The sequence below is a fragment of the Sparus aurata genome, chromosome 8 (assembly GCF_900880675.1).
Source record: "Sparus aurata chromosome 8, fSpaAur1.1, whole genome shotgun sequence".
Taxonomy (NCBI): Eukaryota; Metazoa; Chordata; class Actinopteri; order Spariformes; family Sparidae; genus Sparus; species Sparus aurata.
Window position 1 is genome coordinate 24972259 of NC_044194.1, and position 26090 is coordinate 24998348.

Here is a 26090-nt window from a genome sequence, read left to right on the forward strand (position 1 = left end):
GTCAAATTGCCAAGAGGGAAAAATACCCCAAACTGCATATGTAACAAAGAGATCATCACACAGCCTTTCAGTAACTGTAATGCTGTAATCTGAGCGTATCTGCACACTTTGTGGCTGATTAAAGTAACCTAAATACCAATGACAGCACTTTTCTGTTGCTGCAGCAACATGCTGTTAATCTTACACACACTCACTCCTTTACTTCCCACCATAAACCCACTTGACATTACCCCTATTGGCTCCTGTAAAAGCGCTTTTTTTTTTTTTTCCCCCCCTAGGAGTGGGGAAAATACCTTTCCTCGGAGGTGGAGAGGGTGATGAGGCAGGGCTTAAGTCTCAGCGATCTACCCCAGGAGCGTGTCATCTTGGCCCTGAGTCTCACCCTGGTGAAGGGAGTGTACAAGCAGGCCCCCCATTTGCTAAGAAACCTCTTCAACACGGCGCTGCAGTACATTAGCAGCTCTGCGAGTGCCAGGTGACTTTTGAGCTGCAGGCTGAGGAAATTACTTGGAACACAGCTGAATCTGAAACTGACACCTGCTCCGAGGGATCAGTTCACTCTGTAATTGGTTGTCTTGACTTGTTGCTAGTGAGAATGATTTCCATATGAAGGAAAGTGGCGATGAGTCATAATTTGAAGAAGGGAAATTTTGTTCGACACTTGAATTTTTTCATTGCTTATGTTTACTCTTGTTTAAAAGTCTATGTTTTCACGTTGTACTTGAAATACCGGTCATGATTAGTTTGCATTCAATGATTTCACTTTTGATATATCGGTTCATGTATGTGTATTGTTTGTGTAACCTGAATAAATAGATTTTTTCCGGGAATTGAGTTTCATTGAAATCCTAATACTGTAAGATTTTTTTATATATATATAAATCATTTTACATAAATGAGGGGCTGTGTGGAACGTCTGTGTTGTGCTGGAAGTAGATGTATAGTCATAGTCATGTAAATTCTTACATAAAGCCCCTTTAAACAGTAAACGTAAAAGGGGCAGAACACACCAAAATAAAAAGTAGTGCCACTGTAATACTTTTACTACACCTGCCAACCATATCAGATCGCAGAATGGAAGAATAGCACAACATGAAAAAGTCAAAGTATATATTTGGGGTGAACTGTCCCTTTAAGCATTTTTTTTTTTTTTTTAAACAAACCACCACAGAAAAGCTTCTCAAATATTTAAATCTTTTTTATTATTGTCATTTTAAACAGTGTATTGTAGGAAACTCAAGGTACAAAGTGTCATGTTGGGGACCTTTTGACATCCATCCTGCTCTGTGCTGTGTTTCCCTTTGAGAGCAGGCATAGTTCGAGTCCACAAGTATTACTTGTGTGTAACACTGACTCACGTACATGGAAACACCCTTTCTGTATCAAAGAAGATGATATCTGTCCAACACTGTTTTAACATCCATTCATGAATTTTCATAGTGATACAACTTACTGCAGAAGAGAAAATATTTAAGTGGTGAGGCAGCAGCAAAGAGGGCAGAACATGGTTGGTCACATTTTTTTTAAAAATGTAACGAGTCAGGGGGACTCACTAATCTTCTGTCTAAATTTAATGTGAGAGTGGAAGGAGACATTCCCACATAAACAACTCACATTTTTCTGCTTAAGTGCTGTATATTGGCACACTAGTAATTGCAGAGTTTCACTAAGCCGGGTGATCTAAAAATGGAATTTCATAGCAACACGAGAGGCTGAGTGGGTCTGTGGTAAATTTCTTGTTATCTGAAACAAAAATCTTTATAACTGCTTACTGAATGCATATGTAAAGCCATACAAACTTGTTGCCGCTGATTTGATTGTCACTTTTTGCCGTTAAAACCCTCACTAGTGGCCCACTACCTCATACTCTACTCGGGGAGGGAATGGAGCTGAAATAATAACTAGACACACTGGAACAGATGCGATCCTCACTAAAAAAGCCACGGCTCGAGTCAGGTGCATCAAAAGTGGCGAAGTTAAAGAAAAGTGTAGAGAGCAAAATATGAAAGACTTAAGTAACCTGACAGGATACAAACTGCAGAGAAAAAAAAGTGAGTCCAATAAATTCAATTGGGACTCAAATTTATGTGCTGCAGTCACGTTCCTGCAACTCCTTACCTGGAGAAGCACTGCTCACTTTGCCAGGGTAAACAAACGCCATGGCTGACAAGCGCCACCTTGTTCTGTATGAATAAAATATGAAAATCTATTGCAATAAGAGTTAACACCATGTTACATGCTGTATTCAACTGAACCTTCACAGTATATTCAGATTTACATACAAATGATAGCAACAGAATGACTCAGGCTCCACGTACATCAGCGTACTCGCTGTATCATTTCTACGAGTGCAGCAGCAGAGCTGTATCTCAGGACACATTTGAATACTTTCATCCATTCTCGGGCAAACGCTTTAATGTTTCAACACACAACAACTAAAGCGCGCTGCATGTGAAGAAATACAAATCATTTATGCAATATGGAAGATGGGACATAAATCTAACCGAATATCTTTTTTTTTTCTGCGTCAGTAGGACTTTCAAACTGACAAATCAAATTCAAATTATTGGTTTCACTTCCGTACCATACATGTGTGGTTTGGTAAACAGGGAAAGTATCAGACAGTTACTTAGAAGGGGAAAATGTAAATAAGTGCGAAAGAGAGACGGCTTGAAAGGCAGCTGGACAGCAACAGTAAATGTGGGCTTTAGCTGGGGGGTGGGGGTGGGGAAGCACACCGACTCAACTGGCACAAGACAATCCTAAACAGTGAGCCACAGACACAAAAGAAACCAAAAGTAGCAGAAGAGGGCTCAAAGTCAACACATTTTTTCCAGTCTAAGAGAGGGAGGGCTGAAGTATAAAGAATCTTAACACAAAGTTGCCCCAAAAGGAAAACACCAAAAATGAAGTCAGTGGAGTGCATTGAGATTTTTTGTTTGCCGGGGGCATTTTCACATTGCCTGGAAACCTTCAAAAGCATAGCAGATTTTTCTTTTTTTAAAATGCAGCCTCATTTGATAAATCCAACAGAATTTTGTAAAGGGAGTCCCACCATGTGTGCACTAATACATTTATTTTTCTACATTAACAGCTTGTCGTTTTTTATTCGCCTTCCCTGACAAAGACACTTTTCTACTTCCTCCTGTAGCTTATGAGACCATACGCCATGACAGCAGCCAGGACCGCCAGTGCAGCACCGCCATAAAGCAGGAACTCTGATGCTGGCTCTGTCTGCTCCTCAGCTGGTGCTTCTTCTACAGGGGCTTCTGGGATTAAGGGTGCAGCCAACGGGATCTCCGGCTCTGCCACAGTCTCTGGTTCTGGCTGGGGAGGCACTACGACGATGGACTCTGGTTCAGGGGCTGGTTCTGAAGTGGCTTCAGGCTCTGCTGGTTCTTCCGGGGCTTCCTTAGCTAGAGATGGGGGTGCCATCTCAGCAGGCACTGGGGCAGGGGCGGCAGCTGGTTCTGGCTCAGGCTCTGGTTCTACTGCAGGAACAGATAAGGGTGCTGGAGGTTCTGGATCAGAGGGAGGGGGTGCAGCAGCTTCTGCGACGGGGGGGAGCAGCTCTGGTTCTGAGGAAATGAGGGACGGCTCTGCAGACAAGACTGCAGGCGTCTCTATAACAACTGGCTCCTCTAGTGAAAGCAGGGAGGCTGGGGTTGCGGAGTCTGCCTCGGCTGACTCTGGAACAGGTGGAGTCTGGCCCCTAAATTCTTCCCTGAGCTCAGCCAGCTCACTCTCTGTCCCTAAAACACTCATCATGCTCTCCTCTATTGCTGCCACTTCACCGCCTTCCTCGAGCAGCTCGGCTTCCTCGCGCTCGACGTGGACAATGTCCGAGTTCGAGGAGTTATTCTCGCTTCGCTCCTCGGCCAGAGCCACGCCCTCATTGCTGTCCAGGCTCTTGACGTCTTCAGGGTCCATCACACCGACCTGTGCCCAAGACTCGTGGCCTGCCAGAGACACAGGTAAGCTTTCCGTCTGCCAGGAGCTCTGCTCACTGCTGTTGTCTCCAGTGCAGAGCAGCGATGAGGGAGGGCTGAGCTGGTCGTGATGCTGCTCCCCAGAGAGGATGTAGATGTCGTTGCTGTCTTCGGCGATGGTTACACCTCGCTCCTCATCTGACTCAAGGCTGTATATTTGACTCTGTGGCAGAAAGAGACAGAGATGGTATCAATATTCTGTGTTTTGTTAAGCAGGTAAGTAATGTGATTCATACATATGAATGATTTTGAAGAATTTTGAGTTATAGATGGAAAAGTTTCATTTATTATTTCGCATATTGAGTTTGCATTTTTGGTACATCAACATGAACTGATAAAGAAAGTCAACAGCAATCTCCAAGTGGCATACAAAATACAGGGTTACCTCAACTTGTTGAACACCAAAATCAAGGACTTTCCAGGCCCATTCCTCAAATATAGATAGTTTGAGACATGGATCAAGGTTAGCTACTGGTTTAGAACACAGATTTTTATGATGAGGTCTAACAGGCTTTACAGAAGCTCAGGCAACAATTAAAAACAGAGAGGCCTTTTCAATTGTGATGGCGGACAACTGAGAGGAGCATAATAATGTACTTGATCTTGCATATCACATATTGACCTGTGTGACTGAATTGTGTGTTTAGATAAGCACAATGCTGCAAACACTGAGTGAAAATGTAAAAAAGCTCTTAAAGTGACAGCCTACACACTGTACATAATATAACACTGCCCTGCTTTACACCTTCAGTTACCATTGTGTGCCACCTAGTGGTATGTAGCAACTAACCAACTACATCAGGAGCCATCTGCAGAGTTCTATTACATAACAGATAATATCATCTCATATGATCATGTGGGTATGAGTGACTAACACAGAGGTCAGCTCGCTGAAGCTGAATATGTTGAAATCAATCGAACTGTTGAATCTGCTGAACTACATCTGACCTCAAAATATTAAAACCTTTTCCCAAAGCTCATTTTTCATGTCAACTGCAAGAGCCCAAGGCAAAACTATAGCATGTGAGCATACCGGCCATATCATTTATATTGCTGTGTGTGCAATGATGTGAAACAGAATCTACAGTATGTGGTTCATAAATAGGCCAGTGAGTAATCACAATGAGCACAAAACAAGAAGCACAGGGACATGCTTACTGTCTTGAAATCATGAGTGTTAAAAACACTGGAAATACATATGAAGAAGTTGACAAGATGCTGCTGTTGCAGCTTGCTACACTTGAGTTTCATCCTCTCCCACTGTCCAGCAGCAGAATCCAACACCGCCCACAGCCCTGTAAGTCCGACTGTGCACATTAGCATCTCTCTCTTAAATCACAAAAGGGCAGTTATATAGAGCCATACCAAAAAGACCAGTGTCTACAGCCACACTAGCAGCTTTTCAAGGCAAAGTAGTTCTTTCAGCTAAATGCTAACACGCTCACAAGGACAACACCAAGAATCAAGAATCAAGAATCACAAAGTACAGGCGAGGTTGATGGAAATGATCAATTTAGAAGGTATTTGTAACAGTCCATCGCGAGGGAAACACAAATGTGCAAAGACATTCCACAGAAATCTGTGTTAGAGCTGTGCTACAGGACATGTCAGGGAATAATCAAAGTCTGCAGGTCATGAATGACTATACAGGTCAGTTGAATTCAGTCAGGACGAAAGTGGTTGACTGGCAGACCAACAATCTATCCACAAACCCATATCTGTAGCACAGCATATAGTAGAGCTTCAACTACCAATTCAAAGTCCAGTCCAAAGTGTAAATTGCTTCTTTTGTCCAACCAACAGTCCAAAATCCAAAGACTCTTCACTTACTTTCATAAATGACAGAAAAGCAGCAAATCATCACATTTAAGAAGCTGGAACCAGTAAATGTTCAACATCGTTGCTTAAAAAATGCCTGTCGAAGTTGCTGTGGATCTGTGATGAGCAGGCTTCTCTGCTGCGTTTCTTTGCATGTCACACACCTGTAGGTGTGACCTGAACAGATGAGATTCAAACCGACAGTGGGGATGTGTGTGAACATTTGCATGTGTGGGGGGTGTGTGCAGCAGACAGACAGGTTCTGACAGAAGAGACAAGCTCCCGAGGCAACACCATCTCATTTGAAAACATGATAATATTTTACCATCGTCTTCAGAGTGTCCGCTTTGTGCCATCAAAGTATTTAACCTCTGAGAAAGCATACAATATGTAAACTACTACTGACCTACGTAAATACGATCGATAAGCAAATGGTCAAGCTGTGAAGGTTATATTCCTTACAAGGACACTCGCATGGCAGATGCATCCTGGCAGGCAGGGAAGAGATTAAATCTAACAGCGCTCCATCATTATCCAACATTTGCCTTCTTCATAAGCTGATTTACATGTGGGACAGTGTTTCACCGATCACTCGCCCTCAGGATACAGGCTCCCTATCAGCTGGACAGGGCACAACAGGGATGCCATGTGAGATGAAATCCACAGCAAAAGGTTGCTGGTGGCAATCAGGAGCAATGACAATCAATCCTGCTGCATTTGTAGTTTCAAGTTGATAGTGGAAACGTCCTCACTTATCTAATATCTAAACTGAGATTACACCTCTAAAGGAAGATTGACAGGGTTAATATTACGTACAGAAGAAAGTAGCAGTAAACCATAAGATTTCTTACGATATTTGTATGCAGTTTAAAGGTTGGGAATTACGCAACAAAAATACCTCCCAAGCTAGAGGCACAAAAAGTACACTTCTGCACAAAGAAGGACTCTGGAACAATCAAAACGCATGAATAAACAAAAAGTTATCGGAAAACGACTTCTAAACCTGCATGAATAATAAAATCAAGAATGAACAGTTAAAAGAAAACCCACCTGAGGAGAAAATCCACTCTGAATCTGTTCTACGCTCTGTGTTGTTGTCCTCCAGCACTGCTGATACTGGGAGACACACTAACTTTTCAGCTACTCGGTCGTCAGGTGTGTCCTACTGCTCTCCACCCTCGCCCCAAGACAAACACTAACTTTATAAAACACATTCCTGCTGTAGAGCCAAGGGTGTACAGCCTACCTGTCCTTGCCCTGCCTTTTCATGTCACACTTAATCAACACTGCGCTGACGTTCAGTCTGAAAGACCCGTAGAAATATCTGTAAACTCACTGACATGTTTCAGAGACGAAAACAGCTGCCACATTTTTGGGACCTTGACATATGCTTGCTACATTGCCACATGACTGCCACATACTGTCAACATGCAAAATACAAAACAGGACTTAGTTGTTTCTTTTTACATATATATTTTTGATTGTGAATACATACAAGTAAAATCCTTTTGATCAAATTAATGCAGTACGATGAAACTCTTGACATTCATGAGGATTATGTCATCACTGTTCCTAATGGACAAGCACTGCAAGAGGTCACATGGTATTGGACCGAGATCAGCGAAACCCAGGACAGAGAGGGACAGCTACACTGCTAATTAACATCTAATGAAACCTTTAGTTTAATGTAACTACATTAGGATCTCATTTTAACAAACTTATAATCACTACAATTGGCCTTGCATGCTGGGGCTGGTGCTCTTTCACAGTCACATGCAAATATCTGATCACCATCACAGATCATTTACTGGCTTTACTTGACTTGAATAGCCATTGCACACATCGCCATCAACCCACAGTAAAAAAATACAAAACTTATAATGGAAGAATACTGTGACCCAAGCTCAACGTGTCATCAACAACAGGAATATGAACAATTTATTAATTCATCTGCCTCTAAAAGTAGCCTCTGGCTCAATAATAGATTCTTCACATTTATTTGCATTCTTTTATAATGTTAAGACACATAATATCTCCTTAAGTTTCATATAGAAGCCAAGACAAGTTCAGGACTGAACATATTTATGGAATCTGGCAACTCTGTGCCAGCCTTGGGCAAGTCTCCTGTTGATGTGCAGCGAGACAATTTGCATCAGTAAATATTGCTTTTTGACCAGTCATCATTAGCGGTGTTGTGGCAGCAGGGACACTGACAGATAAACGGAACGACAGGGAGATGGTTGGGTGCCCTGTTTAAATGTTGGCACTCAGCCCCTGTGCTGCTGCTAATGCTGCTGTAGCACGTCTTTTAGCAGGTCACAAGTGGGCCAGTCAAGCCCCTCGTGATGATGTTGTCAGAGGATTAAGAGAGTTATTTTGGGGGTCTTCTTCAGCCCGCAAAGATACTCTACTCTAGTGGAACCCAATGTTGATGCACAGAGATTATTGCATATTTCAACGTGGCGAGAGAGTGCTTACATAACATGGGGGAGCACTGTTAGTGTGCAGGGTGCAGCATGACGTGCCCTGACACGGCCTGGGCTGGAACCCTTGCAGCACCTTGTCCCAAAATATCACCACTGCAGCATCACTGTTTCTACGCAGCACACAACACAGCCAATGTAAAACGGAAGTGCCCATAGGAGATGCCTTTTGGATAAGCTGCTTTGACTATCAATTTGCTGCAGTAAAATGAGGTATGTCTTCATTATCTCATCCCTAAGAGGTCAGGTGCATTTGTCAGTGTGCCACTTTTAAACCTCAGGAGTCACATTACATCACACGAACAAGGACTGTAATTTGAAATGGCTGTTGTGCACACTCAGTTCTCATGCAGCAGTTTTTAATCTGAAGGACAACTGTCTGACCAGCAAGAGCATGTAAGCATTCAGACTGACCTCCAGGACACAGGCCGTGAACTAACTACTAGAGACAACCCAGAGAGGTTGGCTGCTGTACAGGCACTCGATTACAACCACCCTTGTTTGGCATCAATTCTGCTCTCCAGTTTTGTAGTACATCACTCTTACTTTAGAAGAGGGCTGCAAGATATGGTAAAAAAATTATCAAATGCCCCCCCCCTATTTTGACAAATACTGCGACTCACGCTTAGTGGGAATGATCATCACAATCTTATTAGCCTCTGGAAAAATCTAAATCCAAATCATGATGCTGTGACATTTGTTGGGGTCTGTACCAAACAAATTTGTTTTCATCTGAAGAACAAGATTTGTCAGCCAGGACGTCTCTGCAGCGCTACATTACTTCATTATAACGCTGTTTTGTCACACGTTACTTTTATCCAAAAAATTGCAGCTTCTTGCGATTTCAATTATATTTCAATTAATTCAGAAACCCTATTTATTTCACCATGTACGCCATCTTTTTTTTTTTTTAGCTCACCCCCCTTCCCCTCCCTTGTGCTTCCCCAATCATGTCCTCCCCCTGCCCCTGGCTGTGCGCCGTCTGAGGGCTGCTGGTTTTGTTCCTGCCAAATGAAGTGGACACCACATTAGGGTCATAATAATCCTTATTGTGTTCCGATGTAACTAACAACGGCATTACGAGAGCCACCCAAACATGGTGCCTCACTTACACTATAGTCACAGCATGTCCGCTAAGAAGAGGACACGCTGGTACTCATCGCCGCATTTAGGATTTTGTATCCTTTTAAATAAAAATGCTTGAACAACTGGTCAATAAATATGATAAACATTAATAAAATGGTGTTCCTTGTGCATTAGCAATTAGCATTTGTGTACTTGAATTTTTTCACATTTTACAAAATCATACTTTGATAAAAATCAATCTGTACGTAGTGTTTACATGCAACCCCTAAACAATGACAAGAACTGGAAAGATTGACCTATTCCGCTGTCGACAGTCTGTCACACACTCGCACGCACACATCCAGACCAATGAGCTCACTCCGTTTTCGCTTCAGTATCACAAGTAAAACATCCTACCTCGGTATGAAGTCCTGCTTTCACTTGAATACACAAAACTCAAGACGCAGCGATGAGGAGGATTCAGGTAGCAGGTAGCCAGCTGAAGAGAAGCGTGCATGCAGGCAGCTGTCAAATTAATGGAGATTTCACTTTGCTCTCACTGGCACACCACGCTTCTCTCTCCCCCCCCCCCCCTCGCTCCTTTTCTCCCTCATCTCTCACCCCTCCCTCCTTCGTATGCCCTCCCCTCCTATTGCAAACTCTCCCTCCGTCTCCTCCTGATCCTGCCCCAGCCGCTCATCTGTTCATCCCCTATGACATAACGCAGAGCAATAATGTATCTTTGTCTGCAGCCGGCACACTATGTTCGCTTTACGTTGCACGAAACCAGGCAGAACGTCATGATAACGGGGCACCAGTGATAACAGCGGTGGCTAACACGTCATGTGACCGTTCATCAGAATGACCTCTTTCACAGGGAGCCATCTGTGACGCAGTGCTCCACTTATTACAACACTGGAAAATAAACCCATCTTCAACAAGAAAAGTTGCAAAAGTTGTATTTATATAACATGAGAACAGGGAAAGTGTGCGCATAGGAAACATTTAAAAAAATCATACAGCTAGACGTACAGTATCACTGTACTCGCACTTATATATATAGCTCATTTGTTTGTTACCTGAGGACATGTCAGTCCCAACTTGCACAGCTCATCTGCATCTGCTAGGATTACTGTTAAGCTCTAGCAGCAGAGTTCATGTTTTAATAGGCACGTTATCTTCATTAAATATGCAAATGATTATCATGTAACAGAAAAACTATTGCATTTTGTTCTGAACTATGATTGATTGTACTTGACAGATTGAAATTAAAGTTTAAGTGACCAGAAAGCAGATTACATGAAGTATCTGACTCCTGACTGATGGCAATATGGGGTTGCAAGTTTGGTTTTAACTCTTTAACACCCACCCTTTTTAAAGGATATTATTACAACCATCTATGTACAAAATACTACTATATACAAATGACAAATGATTACTACACAACTATTACTAAAATTTCTAAAAATGTCTGATGCTGTAAGCAAGGCAGTGATCAGCGGGCCAATAATTCTTTTTCTGAGTGCCAGGTGTTGATTTCCTCAGTGGCCCAAAACACAAGAGCACATCACATGAAATAAAGACATCTCAATGACCTCCTTTTGTTTGAACCAGGTCTTCTTTCCGTCCAAAGACATGGTTAAATATATGATCAAATACAAAGAAATTCTGTCAAAAAGTGCATTTCTCTGGGTGAAGGTTGTGCTGGGCGTTCAGCTGTGTAAAGCACGGACGCATTGAAATAGTTTGCTAAAATAGATTGGCTCAAATGCAACTATCCATGCATACCAGTGTTGGAAAGGTAGAATAATTGGCTACAAGCATGAATAATCGATGTGTTGATAGCCAATAATACCTCGTTCTAGTTTGGTCATCAACAATACATGACAGAACCCACCGGCCTTTTAAAGTGGGAGCACTTGCTGTACTCCACGAGGTGAAAAATACACAGAAAGGGATAGGATCACTTTCACGTTGTGGGCAGCAACATAAGGAAAACAATATCAACACCATATGAACGATCATATGAACGATCACAATCAAAAAGTGATATTTGTGATTATTTTGACAGATATTGTGATATAATTCAGGATTATTATGGATGATTCAATTTTACATCACAATTTTCATTGTCATTCTAGTAAAATCATGATGACGTGGCATCGTTTATTACATTTGGAGAACACGCTTTGTCGGCCAGAGCATCTCTTCAGCACTAAACAAATGCACTAAAAAACACTGTTTTGTGTGACACATTTTATCTTGATAAAATAATTGCACTTCTTGTGATGTGTATATTGCACTTAGTCATACAGCAACTTCGATTATTATGTGATTAGTTGTGCAGCCCTGCTTCACAGGACACTTGGATTCATTTCATGGTTAAACTTTTTGGATTCTTTTAATCACTACCGTTATACACTTAAGGAATGAAAGTTATCAAGCATTTCAAACAAATTCAGGCCTTATGACTGCTTCGAAAAAGGTATGGAGTCACCACTTCCCCCCCCCCCCCCCATCTCTTCAGTTTGCTAAGGTGGTAAATCCGAATGACTCATAATTTGGTAGTCATGGTTTCCCTAAAATGAACTATATGACTCAACTGTGGAGAATCTAACCTATCTAACAAGGTAGAACATGCCTATATTCACAAGTGTAAACATCTATATCCTCATGTGTGGTGCCGACCCACTTTGAACGGGCCGAACAGTTCGGCATGCCGGTGGGCTGATGGGCTTAGGGGGGTTAAATACCGTCCAGTTATTTATGTAAAGTTGAGGATTTACTGCCATGTACACATAGGTATGATGTATGTTCTAATCTTGTGTGTGGTACTATGCCGGTTGGAACAGAAACAGGGACTCAGGGGTATGAAACATCTGTATGGGAAGCACACTGACGCCCTCATCTGGCTATTCTGAGTTCTGTGAATCTATTTTAAGGAAGATGGAGGCATTTTTTTCTGTTCACCTTACACGACATCCCAATTTTCTGTTCTGCACATCTTGCAAATATTTATATAAATATTCAGACATTAAGAGGCACCAAGTGGTTGCCTTTGATTATATGAATAACTTATAAGCTTATACTTTACAATTTCTATTTTTGTAACTGTTGTAAGGAGGGCACACTTAGCAGTAGCAGTACACCAATCTAAAATTCTTACTCATCCAAATATGAATATTACTAAAACTATTTTTGAACTCCAGCTGAACTTAGTACAAAATGTTTATGGAAGCATAGAATGGTTTTCCTCCACTGCATGCTTAAAAACTCACCCATCCCCCTTGCTGAATGATGTATCCAGCTTCGTCCTCCTCTAGGAAGCGCACCCCCAGATGCAACAGAGTTGCCAGTGACTGGCCTTCACTTTGTAAAGCCTGGAGCAGCACCAAAGGCACTAGCACCTGAGAGAAGGGGTGGGGAAAGGAGTTTAAGTTAAAGATGAGAAAATGAAACAAAAGAAATGTGGAAAAGTTTTGCAACATTTGCATGTCCTACGTAATCTGCTTTGTGGTTTGTTTGTATTTTTTTTTAAACCAGGCCTTTGTATAGAGAACAAATAAAACTCACCTTGCTCCAGCCTCCCTGTGTGTGTATTGAGAGATCCAGTGCTGTGTCTCTGAATCTCTGGTAGTCCAAGGGCCTGAAACACACACAGACAACATCCCTGGTAATAAATACAAGGCCTACATATAACCGTCTTGGAAATATCAAAATGTGCTCAAAATCCAAGAATTATTGTAAAAAGACGCATCATACTTCACACAGTACCCCACATTAATGATTTTGTTAATGCCAAGATCTACTATCCCCGAGCACGGTCAAGCTCGGCTCGGGCGCATCACGGCTGAGGCTTCTCTCCTCTATTCCTCTCACAGTCTATTTGTTTATTGGGTCTCACAATCTTATATTTACAAGACAAGACAATCAGAGTCAAGTTTGAGATAACTTGTTCTAGATATAAAAGTGAGACAATGCCTCCTAAGTCAGACCTTAAGTGGGATCAATTGAATGAAAGCCTGATGGAAATGATGAGGGATCAGAAACAACATCGGATTGTGACCGATGAACTTCGGAAAGATCTGATGGCGGAGTTGAGAGAGATGAAGAAACAGATAGAACCTCTCAACAAGGCAATGGCTGAAATTAAACAACTCCGGCAGGAGAATGAGAAAAAAGACCAGCTGATAAAGCAGCTGGGAAACAAAGTGGAGGAGCTGGATCAACAGGGAAAGCTCAATGATGTGATTGTGACTGGCCTCATAATCAAGCCTCCAACCTACGCAGCGGCGGCTGCAGCTGGGAATTCAGCCCATGAGCCTGGTGAATCTGAGATGAAATCTGTGGAGAAGCAGGTGTCTGAGTTCCTGAATGGCAAAGGCATCGAGGTGAATTTCGGCAACATGGAAGTATGTTACCTCTTACCTCGAAGGAAAGAGTCAGCAACTCGAGCTGTCATCCTGAAATTCATCAACAGAAAATACAAGACTGCACTGCTGAAGCAGGGCAAGAAGCTCAAAGACTCGAATGTCTACATCAATGAGAATCTCACCAGAAAGAATGCAGACATCGCCAGAACAGCTCGCCAACTGAAAAAGGATGGTAAGATACAACACACCTGGATGGCTAACTGCAGAATCTACATCAAAACAAATGGAGCATCAGCTGAAGAAGTCAAAATAATCCAGATCAGGAGCAAGGATGAGTTGGAGAAATACAATAACTAAGGTATGGCTCACGAACACTCCATAACTACAGCACAGCAAAGTTCAACGGTTCTTACACGGACTGAAAGTATGATGGGAATATCTGAAAGGATTGCTGAGCTAGGAAGTGTGGAGTTGATTACAAATCAACATGTGAATCATACCTTATCTGACCTGAACGAAGGAATTGACCCGGATAATCACTTCTGTTTCAACATGACTGGGAATTGCAAGTATTATACTGAAGTTCAATACAGAGACAGCGCTGAGATGGACGGGAAACTGTCTCTAATTCACTTTAACAGCAGGAGTCTATATACCAACTTCGGCCACATCAAGGAATACCTAAATCACTTCAAAACCCCTTTCACCATCATTGCAGTGTCGGAAACATGGATTAATGAAGACAAAGGCACAGATTTTTTCCTGGATGGATATAATCTTGTATGTGTTAACAGGAGAAACAAAGGCGGAGGAGGAGTGGCACTATTCATTGACAATAATATCAAGTATGAGACAGTACAAAACATGTCTAAAGCTGTGGATCACTTATTGGAATGTGTGACAATTGAAATCTGTGTAACTAAAGGTAAAAATATAGTTGTAAGCTGTGTCTACAGAGCACCAACTCAAAAATAGAGGACTTCAATGAATGTGTGGGAGAAATATTCTCCGAAACAAGTCAAAGAGAGTTTTTATCTGTGGTGATATAAATATTGACTTGCTCAATCCGAAACAAAACACGGTAATTGACGAGTTCATTAATTTGATGTATACAATGGGCTTACAACCTCTCATCACACGCCCAAGCAGGATCACGACACACAGCGCTACTCTAATTGATAATATTTTTACTAACTTTAATGACATAGTAAGTGGACTCCTGATAAATGATATAAGTGACCACTTACCAATCTTTGCTATCTATGACTATAAATACACTGTGAGACAGACACCTAACAAAAACACATACATAAGGGTCAGAACTAAAGAAGGAATGAATATACTGAAAAATGAACTACTGAGGCAAAACTGGAATAATGTTTATAATGAAACAGATGTGAATGATGCATATGATTCCTTTTTGCTAAAATTTTAAACACTGTATGACAGACACTGTCCTGTGAAAAAGAAACACCCTAATCAGAATAAGGAGCAGAAACCATGGCTCACAAAAACATTGATAAACGCCTGCAGGAAGAAAAACACTCTGTATAGACAGTTCCTAAAATCAAGGACGGCCCAGTCTGAAGTGAGATATAAAAGGTATAAAAACAAGCTAAACAGCATCCTAAAGGAATGCAAGAAAGAATATTACAGCAATCTACTAGCAGAAAATATGAAGTATACTAAAAAATTATGGGATATTCTAAACAATGTGACTAATAATAAAAGCACAAAGCCTAACTATCCTCCCTACTTCAAGTATAACAACATGCAGGAAGAAAATCCGGAAGTCATAACAAATAGATTCAATCAATTCTTTGTAAACATCGGGCCAGAGCTAGCAGGACATTCCTGACTCACCCCTACACTGGGACCACTTTGATAAGGATGGAGACAGAACTCCCAGCTCAATGTTTCTCACACCAGTGAAGGACACAGAGATTAGACATCTGGTCAACGAATGCATAACAAAAACTTCCACTGATGTTGATGACTTCGACATGAGGCTAATTAAGAAAGTATTAGACGGAATTATTTCACCTCTAACATACATTTTTAATCTGTCATTTCAAACTGGGATATTTCCCACTAAAATGAAAGTTGCCAAAGTTGTGCCACTGTTTAAGAATGGTGACACACACGAGTTTACTAATTACAGACCAATCTCAATACTGCCACAACTGTCGAAAATCCTAGAGAAGCTATTCAACAATAGGCTAGATAACTTCATCAACAAACACAAATTGCTATATGACAGCCAATATGGATTCAGAAGGAACCACTCGACTGCCTTTGCTCTAACTGAGTGTGTGGAAATCATTACTGACGCTATTGACCAAAAACAACATTCAATAGGAATTTTCATAGACCTGAAAAAAGCATTTGACACCGTTAATCATGATATTTTAATAGCTAAACTGGAGAGATATGGCATTAGAGGTGTAGCACTGCAGTGGGTCAAGAGCTATCTACACAAGAGATCCCAATATGTCAAAATGGGTGATAACACATCGACTAGCTTGGACATAGTCTGTGGGGTCCCACAGGGGTCAGTTCTGGGTCCAAAGCTGTTTATACTATATATAAATGATATATGCAAAGTGTCAAATATTCTGAAATTAATATTATTCGCAGATGATACAAATATTTTCTGTTCTGGGACTGACTTGAACCAACTTGTGGAAACAGTAAATCACGAAATGGCCAAACTTCATGTGTGGTTTAATATAAATAAATTATCACTAAATCTTGAGAAAACTAAATACATGCTATATGGGAAAAAAGGCTGCAACAACAGTACTAACATTCAAGTAAACGGAGCGAATATTGAAAGGGTACATGAGAACAAAGTACTGGGAGTAATCATCGACGACATGTTAAGTTGTTAGCCACACATAAGACAGCTAAAAAGGAAGTTGGCCAGGAGTGTGTCCATACTCTGGAAAGCACAAAAAATATTAAATCAAAAAGCACTTCATCTGTTGTACTGTGCACTCGTCTCTCCACACCTGCAATACTGTGCAGAGGTGTGGGGACACACATATAAAGGCTCCACACAGCCTTTGTTAATACTCCAAAAAAGAGCTTTGAGAATCTTACATTATGCCAACTATAGGGCACACACACAAATCAGTTATTTATTGAATCAAGAATACTTAAACTATATGACTTAATAAACTATCGCACACTACAAATGATGTACAAGGCTGCTAACAAAAGCCTCCCTCATAATTTGCAAATACTCTTCCTAGACAGAGAGGAGAGACACAATCTCAGAGGGAACATGATTTTCAGGCAAAGTAAAGTACGAACTACGTTAAAATCCTTTTCTTTATCAGTCAAAGGTGTTAAACAATGGAATGTGCTAGAAGAAGATGTCAAAAAATCAGCAACACTAAGTGGCTTCAAGAAAAAGTATGTACATTCAATCGTTGATCAGTACAGATCAATGCAGGAGGGTTGATAAAGGTCAGAGGCACGAATCAACAGACACTGTGCAGACACTGTGTTGAGACCGCATGTGAGCATAACGAATACCATTCTGTACCCAAACAATAAGTTGAACCTGAGAAAATTGTATGGTCCAAGGCCAATGCCAGTTGTACATAGCATGATGTTGTTATAATGTGTATCAACAATGTGAGATAACTTAGGTACGAACACTGTGACACTATTGTGAGTTATCACAAGTTCTTCTGAGCTGTGAAGAACTCAACTAGCCCTGTAAATCGGCACACAACAGTCATTCGATTGAGATTCGTCTAATATTGTACAACAACGTTCTTAACCAATCAACCAATCGATCAATCCACGATGGAGTTGCTGAGCTGGTCAATGAATGCCATCGACAGAGTGTTCTCAACACGGCGTGCGGGTTCTGGTGAACCGACATGCCCGGACAGGACCTTCATGTCCGGCTACGTTATGGATGGTTGGGGAAAGTGGAGAGTCATCTGCCTTGCCGCACTGGATGTGGAGGATGTCGAGGACGTGTACATGTTCACGTTCATGACAATTGGAACGATCGCTTTGGGATTTGGAATCTTTATGCAATATCGGAAAATGAGAAAGATCGCTACTGAGCAGACCAGTGCGAGGGCGGACAACGCCACTACTCGGAGTGCTGTGGTCGGGATACGCTCTGACATCTCAGCAATTCGCGAGTTCGTGATACAGATGCGAGTTGATGTAGCCACCAATCGGGAGGACATGGCGAAGCTAACAGCGATGAAAGCTGCAGAGGAGACTGATGAATAACATAAAAATGCATTAAAGGGCTCTTACACCATCCCAACACCATCTCAACAAATAATAAATACACTGGACTTTTGCTCTCTGTCGATTGGACATTCTGACCTTGTGGCAAGCCTGGCTATAAGATGAGGCTATAAGATGAGACTGTTGTTCACTCATGATGGACTAATATGGACACATGTGCAGACACACATGTAATCTGTATGTACTGTCTAGAGCTTGAATTCAGCTCTGTATGCTACTGCTGTAATATGTTTTGTCAAAGGTCATAACAAAAGAAGTTGTTAGGTAAAAAAAAAAAAAAAGAAAAAAAAAAGAAAAGAAAATGTAAAATGCAAAAGACAAGAAAAAGATCAGGATGAAGATTTTATCCTGTGGGTAATGGGGGCGGGACTTGATAAGCTTTGGCTTCTCCCGCTTTTCCCTTTCGGCCATGTGTATTGTATTATTTGAACAATGATGAAATGTGATGTTTATGAATTGACATGCCCGAAATAAACAACATAAACTATAAAGTATATTTTGTAGCAAAACCTAGATTTATCCTCTTATTTATCCTCTAAAATACCAACCTGAGGCGTTTATGTGGTCACATCTTAAATGTGTTTTTATTGTCCATGACTTATTACTTCTCTTGTATGTGTTGCAGTTTCTTTTACATATCCATGATTTCTGTTATTATCTGCCTTCAGGGAGTCAGATCGAAGTTTTCCAACTGATCTACTGTGTACCAGAGATAACTTGTGAAGTCACATCTTCCCTTCCAAATGAGTTTGTCTTGCAACATGTGGATGTCAGCAATACTTTAAATAAAGGAGCAAATTTGTGTGCCTGAGGGGTTTTCTTCCTTTTTTGCATATGACTGTATATCCAAAAAGCTGCTTTTTACTCTCTGGGGTAGTTCCCTTAGTATGGACGGTCTGTTGTGGCAATATTCTGCTCAGTTACACACAGTCACAGTTGTCCAGTACAACCACAGTCTTATCTGTGGGCCACAGAGCCGCTCTACTGGAGCAGTGGATTAGGTGTCTCGTTTAAGTGTACAACTTTTAGCAATCAGTATTTGACGACCCGAGAGTGACACTATGAGATCAACCCTCTTTTTTCACAATCAGTTTAAGAGTTTGCCTTCATTATACTGTGTTGCTTTACTCGTCCACATTAATGCACGGGCACTGGCTTGTCTCATCTTCTCTCACTTTTCTCTTTCTCTCGGTTTTCTCTCTCCCAGCAATTTCATCTATTCTATTTGTCAGCAGTATGTTTTATAAAGTCATCCAGAAAACACAACCTTTCTTTTTTTTTTTCTTCTTCTGCGATTCTGTCGTAACAGCAGGTGAGCCACGTGTTGAGGATGCTGGTTAATTATGTAGCAGATCAAAACCAAGGTGCACCCTATGACATTGCAACAATGAGTTGCACTTACAAGTTTGTACAAAATAACGGCGGTCAGTAGGCTGACATTACATTAGATAAGTCGCATCACAATCAGTATGTTTACAGGATGGATGTAATACCAGAGAGCCTCTCTCTCACTGCAGAGCATGTGAGATTGACAGACGGGATGGGAAGAGCGAGGGCAGATTGTCCACTAGTATAATCAATCGCAAATGGCATTTTTCTCTCTGACAAAAAAAAAAAAGATACAAGTGTAAAATGGGTCACCGAATAAACTTGGGCAGGCATCAATATACACAGATCAAGTGTATGTGTGGGAGATACTGCCTCTACAATATTTTGGTTTCATTTCAAATTCTGAATTCATGCAATACAGCCTTTTTTTTCCTTATGTAACTGCATCACCGTGAAAGTTCAATAGTTCACTAAGGAGAAAAGAACTAAGCAGCCGTTTATCAACATTGACTCGGTCATTCCTCTGAGACTGTAACACTCACCATGTGGGCACACATTTCCTCATACTGTCTGAGTGTAGTGTGAAAAGAGTTGATTAGTGTAGTTGCTGCACCCACCCTCACAATTCTGTTTCCATAAGTACCAAGTTTTGGATCAAATATTTGTAAGCAGTCAAGAAAAGCAGCAAACATGTCATAGCAGCTTTTGTCACATAAACAGGTCAGAGTGCTGCAGACTGACCCTGCGAGGAGTGCGTCTACTGCTGCCGCCAGGTGTGCATCAAGCTCTCTGGCCACCTGGTCTCCCACTGCAGCGAGGCAGTCTTCAATGGAGGTCTCTGGGTTGGCCGGATTAAACACCAGCGATGTGTGTCGGTCAAAGCCTGTTGTAGAAAAAGCTGCAAACACACAGGACAGAGTGATAGCTCAGACAGGAATTCATTTTTAGGAATTATTCAGATAACCAGAGAAGAAAACGTGGTGGTAACGCCGGAGAGATGCTCAGCTCCTCCTTTATACACAAGAGCAAGGACGATAGCCTGGAGCATCACTAAACCTTTGTTATGTAAAGAAGCCAAAGTTCTCTTTCAAAGCATACATTTCATGTTGTACATTGACAGACTTTGACCTCTGGATTCCTTTGAACGGGCAGACCAACTGTCTGCATGACCTGCAAAGCCAGAATATGTTTAACTAAGGAACTAGAAGTACCACCTTGTGCTGTGTGCCTCTGCGGACATGTCAAGTTACTGTTCCTGAGCTATGCTGTGGAAATGTGGCCAATACACTTCTTTTTGCATTTGTGCAAAATGTTGTTGAAATTATCACAGGAATTGTCAAGTAATGGCTGAAAATGTGTTTGTATGAGGTCACAGTGACCGTGACATTGACAATCAAATCACAATCAGTTTATCCTTCAGTTCAGATTGATGGTTGTACCCAATTTGAAGAAATTCACTCAAGGTGGTCTTGAAATGTCACATTCACAAGAATGGGATGGAGAGACAGACACTTGCTATCGCTAGAACAGCAGCAAAAATAAAGAGTTTTAAAAGACATCAATCTGTTTGATTATGTGCTTCCTTTCAGTAATTTACGGAGTATTTAAGCAGTGCTTTAAAGCATCATAATAGTGGTTCACATGCATATATGCATTTGCATTAAAATGACTTTACAATGAGTAAACCATTATGAAGACTGAATTCATTGAGTCGAGACTGGAATCTGTATCCAATAAACTTAATTTGGACAAAAACCACTGGAACGGACTCTGTGTGTGTGTGTGTGCGTGTGTGTGCATCTGGTGTACACTTGTACAGCTATGTTTGTGTCCACTTACAGTCAGCGATTTCATCTTCCAGTTTTTTCAGCTCTTCCTCTACCTGCACTTTTATCATTGTGGTCCTCTCTCTCTCATTCTGGGAATCTCCTAAAGGAAACAAACACATAATTTAATGACCAACCCATCTCACTCCCGTCTCAAACACACACTCTCACCGTTCACAAACGCTATACAGTGCAGTTGTACACCAAATCACAATAGAAAAGCACTTTACACGGTCATCTCTGTTTCTGCATCCTAAAACATTACCGTGTTTAATCATTGTAGTGTGTAACAGCTGTCTGAAGTCATTTTTTTTTGTTGTTTGTAGTTATTGTTGCAACAATGTTCTATGCTGCTCTTTTGGCCGGGCTTGACAGCAGTGATGCCTGCACATATCATGACACTAAATACACACCGTTTGCCCAACAAGCCTGTTATGCATGTATAAACACTGACTTTCCTGTTGAGAAGAACAATGTTTGCAGGCTGAGGTGCAGCTAAAGTCACTTTAGCAACCTTTACTTTCAAGTCACTCATTTACTCCTCCTCAGCATGATGTTGCTGGACTCCAACATATGAAAAGAGGGAGAACTGAGCTCTCTCGTCGCGTGCATCTGAGGCAGCAACACGGAGCTTGTGCTTTAGTAAATAATTCACGAGATTCAGTCTACACTGCTGAAGACATAATGAATCAGGCTAGGGGCAATACTGACACAAAGGCTGCCCGGGGTATATGACCACGAGCTTCCACATTAACACACGCACACACACACACACACACACACACACACACACACACACACACACACACACACACACACACACACACACAGAAAGCCATTCAGCTTATGAAGATCCAGCAGTCATTTGATTAAGAAGTGAAACAGTTTGTGGTGCTAAACTGGGGACTAACAGCCAAAAAAAGAAATTGCATTTAAGTATTAGTATTTATTGATTTAGCAGCTGACTGATATGATTTTTCCAATTAATGTTTTCGTGACACAAGTCAAACGCTGACATGGTTTTAACAGGAAGGAAGAGGGCCCTCAGTCTTTTCTGTCTGTGTCCCTGCGGCCCATACATGACCACCCTGAGGACCAGTGTTGGTTTTTACCGAGCTTGGTGCTGTTTCAGCACTGAGCCAGACAGCTACCCGGCCAACTATTTGCTTCAGTCCACTGGCGTGCGAGTGATCCTGCAGTGATTACACATGACAGGCTGTCAGAAATTGGACCGGGTCAAGCGGAAAGCAGGGATCAGCCACTCCTCTGACTTTCTCCGCCCATTCCAAGCTTGCACACAACAACAAAAATGGACAGGAAATACTGAAAACTTCCTCTCTCTCTCTTTGACCATCTTTCCTTCTGCTTTTAATCCTAAAAAAAAAAAAAAGGCCCGAATATTTCTTTTTTAGAAAACTCTGTCCATATGCTGTGGCAGAGGGAATGACATCCATGGCCTAAAATGCTCCTCCTGCAAACCTGTAGGACCTTCCAATTGGGATTTTTTTTTCACCCAGTAATTTATGTCACCACTAACACGCTGTGTCCATAATTTGATTGCGCAAAGTATGAGCCATGACATGTTGGTGGCTAGTGGGGGATTCAGTTTCACACAGCATTTCTCTTAGAGCACAGGACACGCACAAGTACGACAACTATAGGTCAAAAACTATTCAAAAACAGTCCACTGTCGCTTTTTTTGTATGCCAGACACACAGGACACCAAGAAGAAAAACAGCTGCTGGCCTGAGGTCACAGCACAAGGCTGTTATAAATGCCTCCGCAAAGACAGGCCTTCGGTTACTTTGGACACCATATTGGAAGGCTAATACAGAGTGTCACATGCCATCTATTTATTTACAAGCACTTCTTAGCTGTCACATTCAAACAGACACACAAGTCACTTGACGTGTTTCTATGCCAACGTAAGAGGCGGCAAAACTAACTGGTGGTAAACAGGTGGCAACCTGCCTACACACCCCGAATGTTTTCCTGCTATGTATGCATGTGCACACAAATCTATTTGCGTGCCGTGCGAAGGCACAAGCGTGAGGTTTGCCCTCACATATGCGTCACATACCGCCTGAAGAGACCGTAGAAAGCAATAAAACAGGGTGTCCTTGGCAGTGGTTGCACTTCACCGAGCGTGTCCCTTCAGGACAAACGGACAACTAATTTTTTCAGATTGAGGCAATCATTTCTAACAGATTGTGTTAACTACATTTGGAGCCAAAATAAGTCTTTCTTCTCACCTTGAGCTGTGGTGGCCTGTGATCTACCAACAGGCAGCATTCCCAGGTAGTTGAGAACAATGTACTTGGTTTCATAATGGAAATCCTCAGGCACAGTGGTGGTAATGGAGGCAGAAGAGGTAGAGCCTGAGGTAGCCATTGAACAGACCTGTGTCAGACTCTCAGGCACATATGTTCTTACAGTCAAAGATGGACGTATGACCTGGGAAGATGACAGCAAGAAAAGAAATAAAAGGTACAACCGGGAAGCTGCAGTACAGTCACATCACAAAACATGAGGGAATCCACATCAGAATCTGGAGAAAAGTCATGAAGACGTCTGCTGTGACACTGTAATTCAGCTGTCAGGTGTTTGTCATAAAACAAATGTCCCACTTAATTTCATTGCAGGTAGACAGCACAATGTCCTACTCCCATTGTGCCAGGTGGACATGTCCATCTGGCAAAGAGGCGAAACTTGATCAGTGAGTGTAAATACTGGTGCATCTGGGACTGCACGGCTGTTTACTGAGACACAGATGGAGAAGGGCCCAAGACATGTCAAACTCATACACGAGTACGTTTTGTACCTACATCATGACACAATAGAACTTACATAACACACGTGGCGGACAAAGGGGCGTGCAAAGCCCTTCCAATAGAGCCTTTTTTGGACAGATGCATGATGGAAATTCAGATATCTTTAACCGTAAACCACCGTTTACAAACGCATTGATTTGCAAAGTTGAACAAGTCAATGAGTGAACGGCTCACATCGTCCTCGACAGATGAGGTGGGACCATGTGGACCCCATGAGATCAAATTTACCAGATTAAATTAAAAAAAACGAAAAACTTCCGGCCTGTCCTGTCAGAATAAAACGTCTTGCAGATTTGTTCCCAAACCGATACATATCCAAGTTCAAATTAAATCATTAAACTACTATACACATTGGAATTTAAGTTAATAAAATCATTGTTATTCTTTTAACAAATTGGCAGCATGGCTCATTGAATATTACGATCTAACGTTAAACGCTCATATTCAATTAATAATCCGACGCACAGCCCGTTAGATAATTACCTGACATGTACCTTTAATGTCCGCCACACTGGACACTCCGCTTCAGGGCAGACGGGCGCTCACTGGAGTATCTCACCACACATGCAGGCTACAGCTAGCTTAACATTGCACGTTTTAGGTGGCTATTTCAGAGACGCAAAACTTAATTTGAACTTCAGTTCAGCCGAGCGGGAGTATATTTCTTACCGTCCTTGTCCAAAGGCAACCAGGTGGTGACAGACGACAAGCTGAATGGAAATGTGCGACACAGTCCCAGCAGCAGGAGCAGCAGCAGTGAAAGGGATAGACCACCGCTGGCTGGCAGCTACAGCACTAGCACACCGTGTGCTTTGGAGGCTACACAAGCTAGTGAGAGTGAAACGGCGACCTTCCGGTCGTAACCTTCAAAATAACACTGTCGTTAGTCGGCGGACAGGTGGCGCTACTTATTTACGAGGCGCTAATTTTACGCTGAAAGTGAATGATTGAGCGTTTCCTGTGTGTCATGGCAGGGTGGCAATTGAGTGTGGTATTTTGGAGAGCTATTTAACTGTGACTTCTTCTGAATGAAATAATAAGCTTACATAATGACTAAAATGACCGAATGTGACGCACGGCACCGTTAAAACCCCCCAAACCAGTGGACGGACTGAACCCGTACAGAGGCGACGCCCCCCGACCTTTTACAGTAAGAGTCAGCAACACCGAGCACGGGAAAAAGAGCACGTAGCTATGCATTGTTGGGTTACTGATGTCAACAGCACTCTGCTTACATAGTGTCTGGAAGCACGTGAAAACACGTGTTTACTGAAAGGAGGGGAGTGGCACCCTTTCCTCGTTCCATTCCAAGGACTTGACCTACTGAATGTGTGTCTTATTTTGAAAGTCACGACCGGATGTTCTGTTCTGACTTGTGTCTGTCTTCTTTGTTTGAATATTTTTCTCACATTTGATATACATTGATAATTAGGCTACATGCAACATCTCATTCACAACTACAGTGAGATTGCATACATTTAGGTTTGTGTATGTATACATGCCATAATGTGCGTCAGTTTTTTAGTCCCATAATTAAATTCTTACATTTCAGCAACTGTCTAACACCGCAGACAGATTATTGCCTATAAACTACATTTTATAAATGTGTTTGATTTCACAGTATCTGGATAATTGTTTGCTACCATGACCTTTAAAGTAATCCAAGTTCATCAGTTAAACTGTTATATGTGAACATTTGTGTTTTTCATAGGGTCCCCAAGAAAGCCCCAGTTCATATCTGAAGACTCAAGCTGTACGCTCAGTTTATGAGCAGACGGTGTCCACCGCACTTTAACTCAAAATGACACTGTTTGTTCTCAGCCTGATTTAATGATAGTGAAAGACTCTGCCTTTTGACCAGTCTGAATGAAATAAACCCCACCTATTATCATGTAGCATCCCACCATGAAATTCCACTAAATATGTGATGAAACGCATAAACATTTAAAGGTTTGTGATTGACAATTTTGATTAAAAGCTATTCTAAAAGTTCAAATAAAAGTTGAATACAACTGGTGCGAAAATGTTCTTCCTGCCTAAAGACAGAAAAAAACAACAGTTGCAGCTTTCATTGCTGACATGCATAAGCCTATTT

At 41.7% G+C, this 26090-nt stretch overlaps 1 protein-coding gene across 2 annotated transcripts; it reads right to left on the reverse strand.

Moving 5' to 3' along the window:
- Positions 1-1180: 1180 nt before the first annotated feature.
- Positions 1181-24852, reverse strand: bcl2l13 (BCL2 like 13). Of its 2 annotated transcripts, none has more exons than XM_030425765.1 (7): positions 24665-24852; positions 23417-23618; positions 21178-21267; positions 20080-20236; positions 12929-13001; positions 12634-12762; positions 1181-4152 (listed from the first exon to the last, which is right to left on the reverse strand). In XM_030425765.1, the coding sequence occupies exons 2-7, from the start codon at positions 23553-23555 to the stop codon at positions 3136-3138; spliced, it is 1605 nt and encodes a 534-aa protein (XP_030281625.1). In that variant the 5' UTR covers positions 23556-23618; positions 24665-24852; the 3' UTR covers positions 1181-3135. The 2 variants fall into 2 exon arrangements, with proteins under 2 accessions (XP_030281625.1, XP_030281626.1); XM_030425766.1 differs by lacking the exon at positions 24665-24852 and adding an exon at positions 24012-24182.
- Between the last annotated feature and the right edge of the window lie 1238 nt (positions 24853-26090).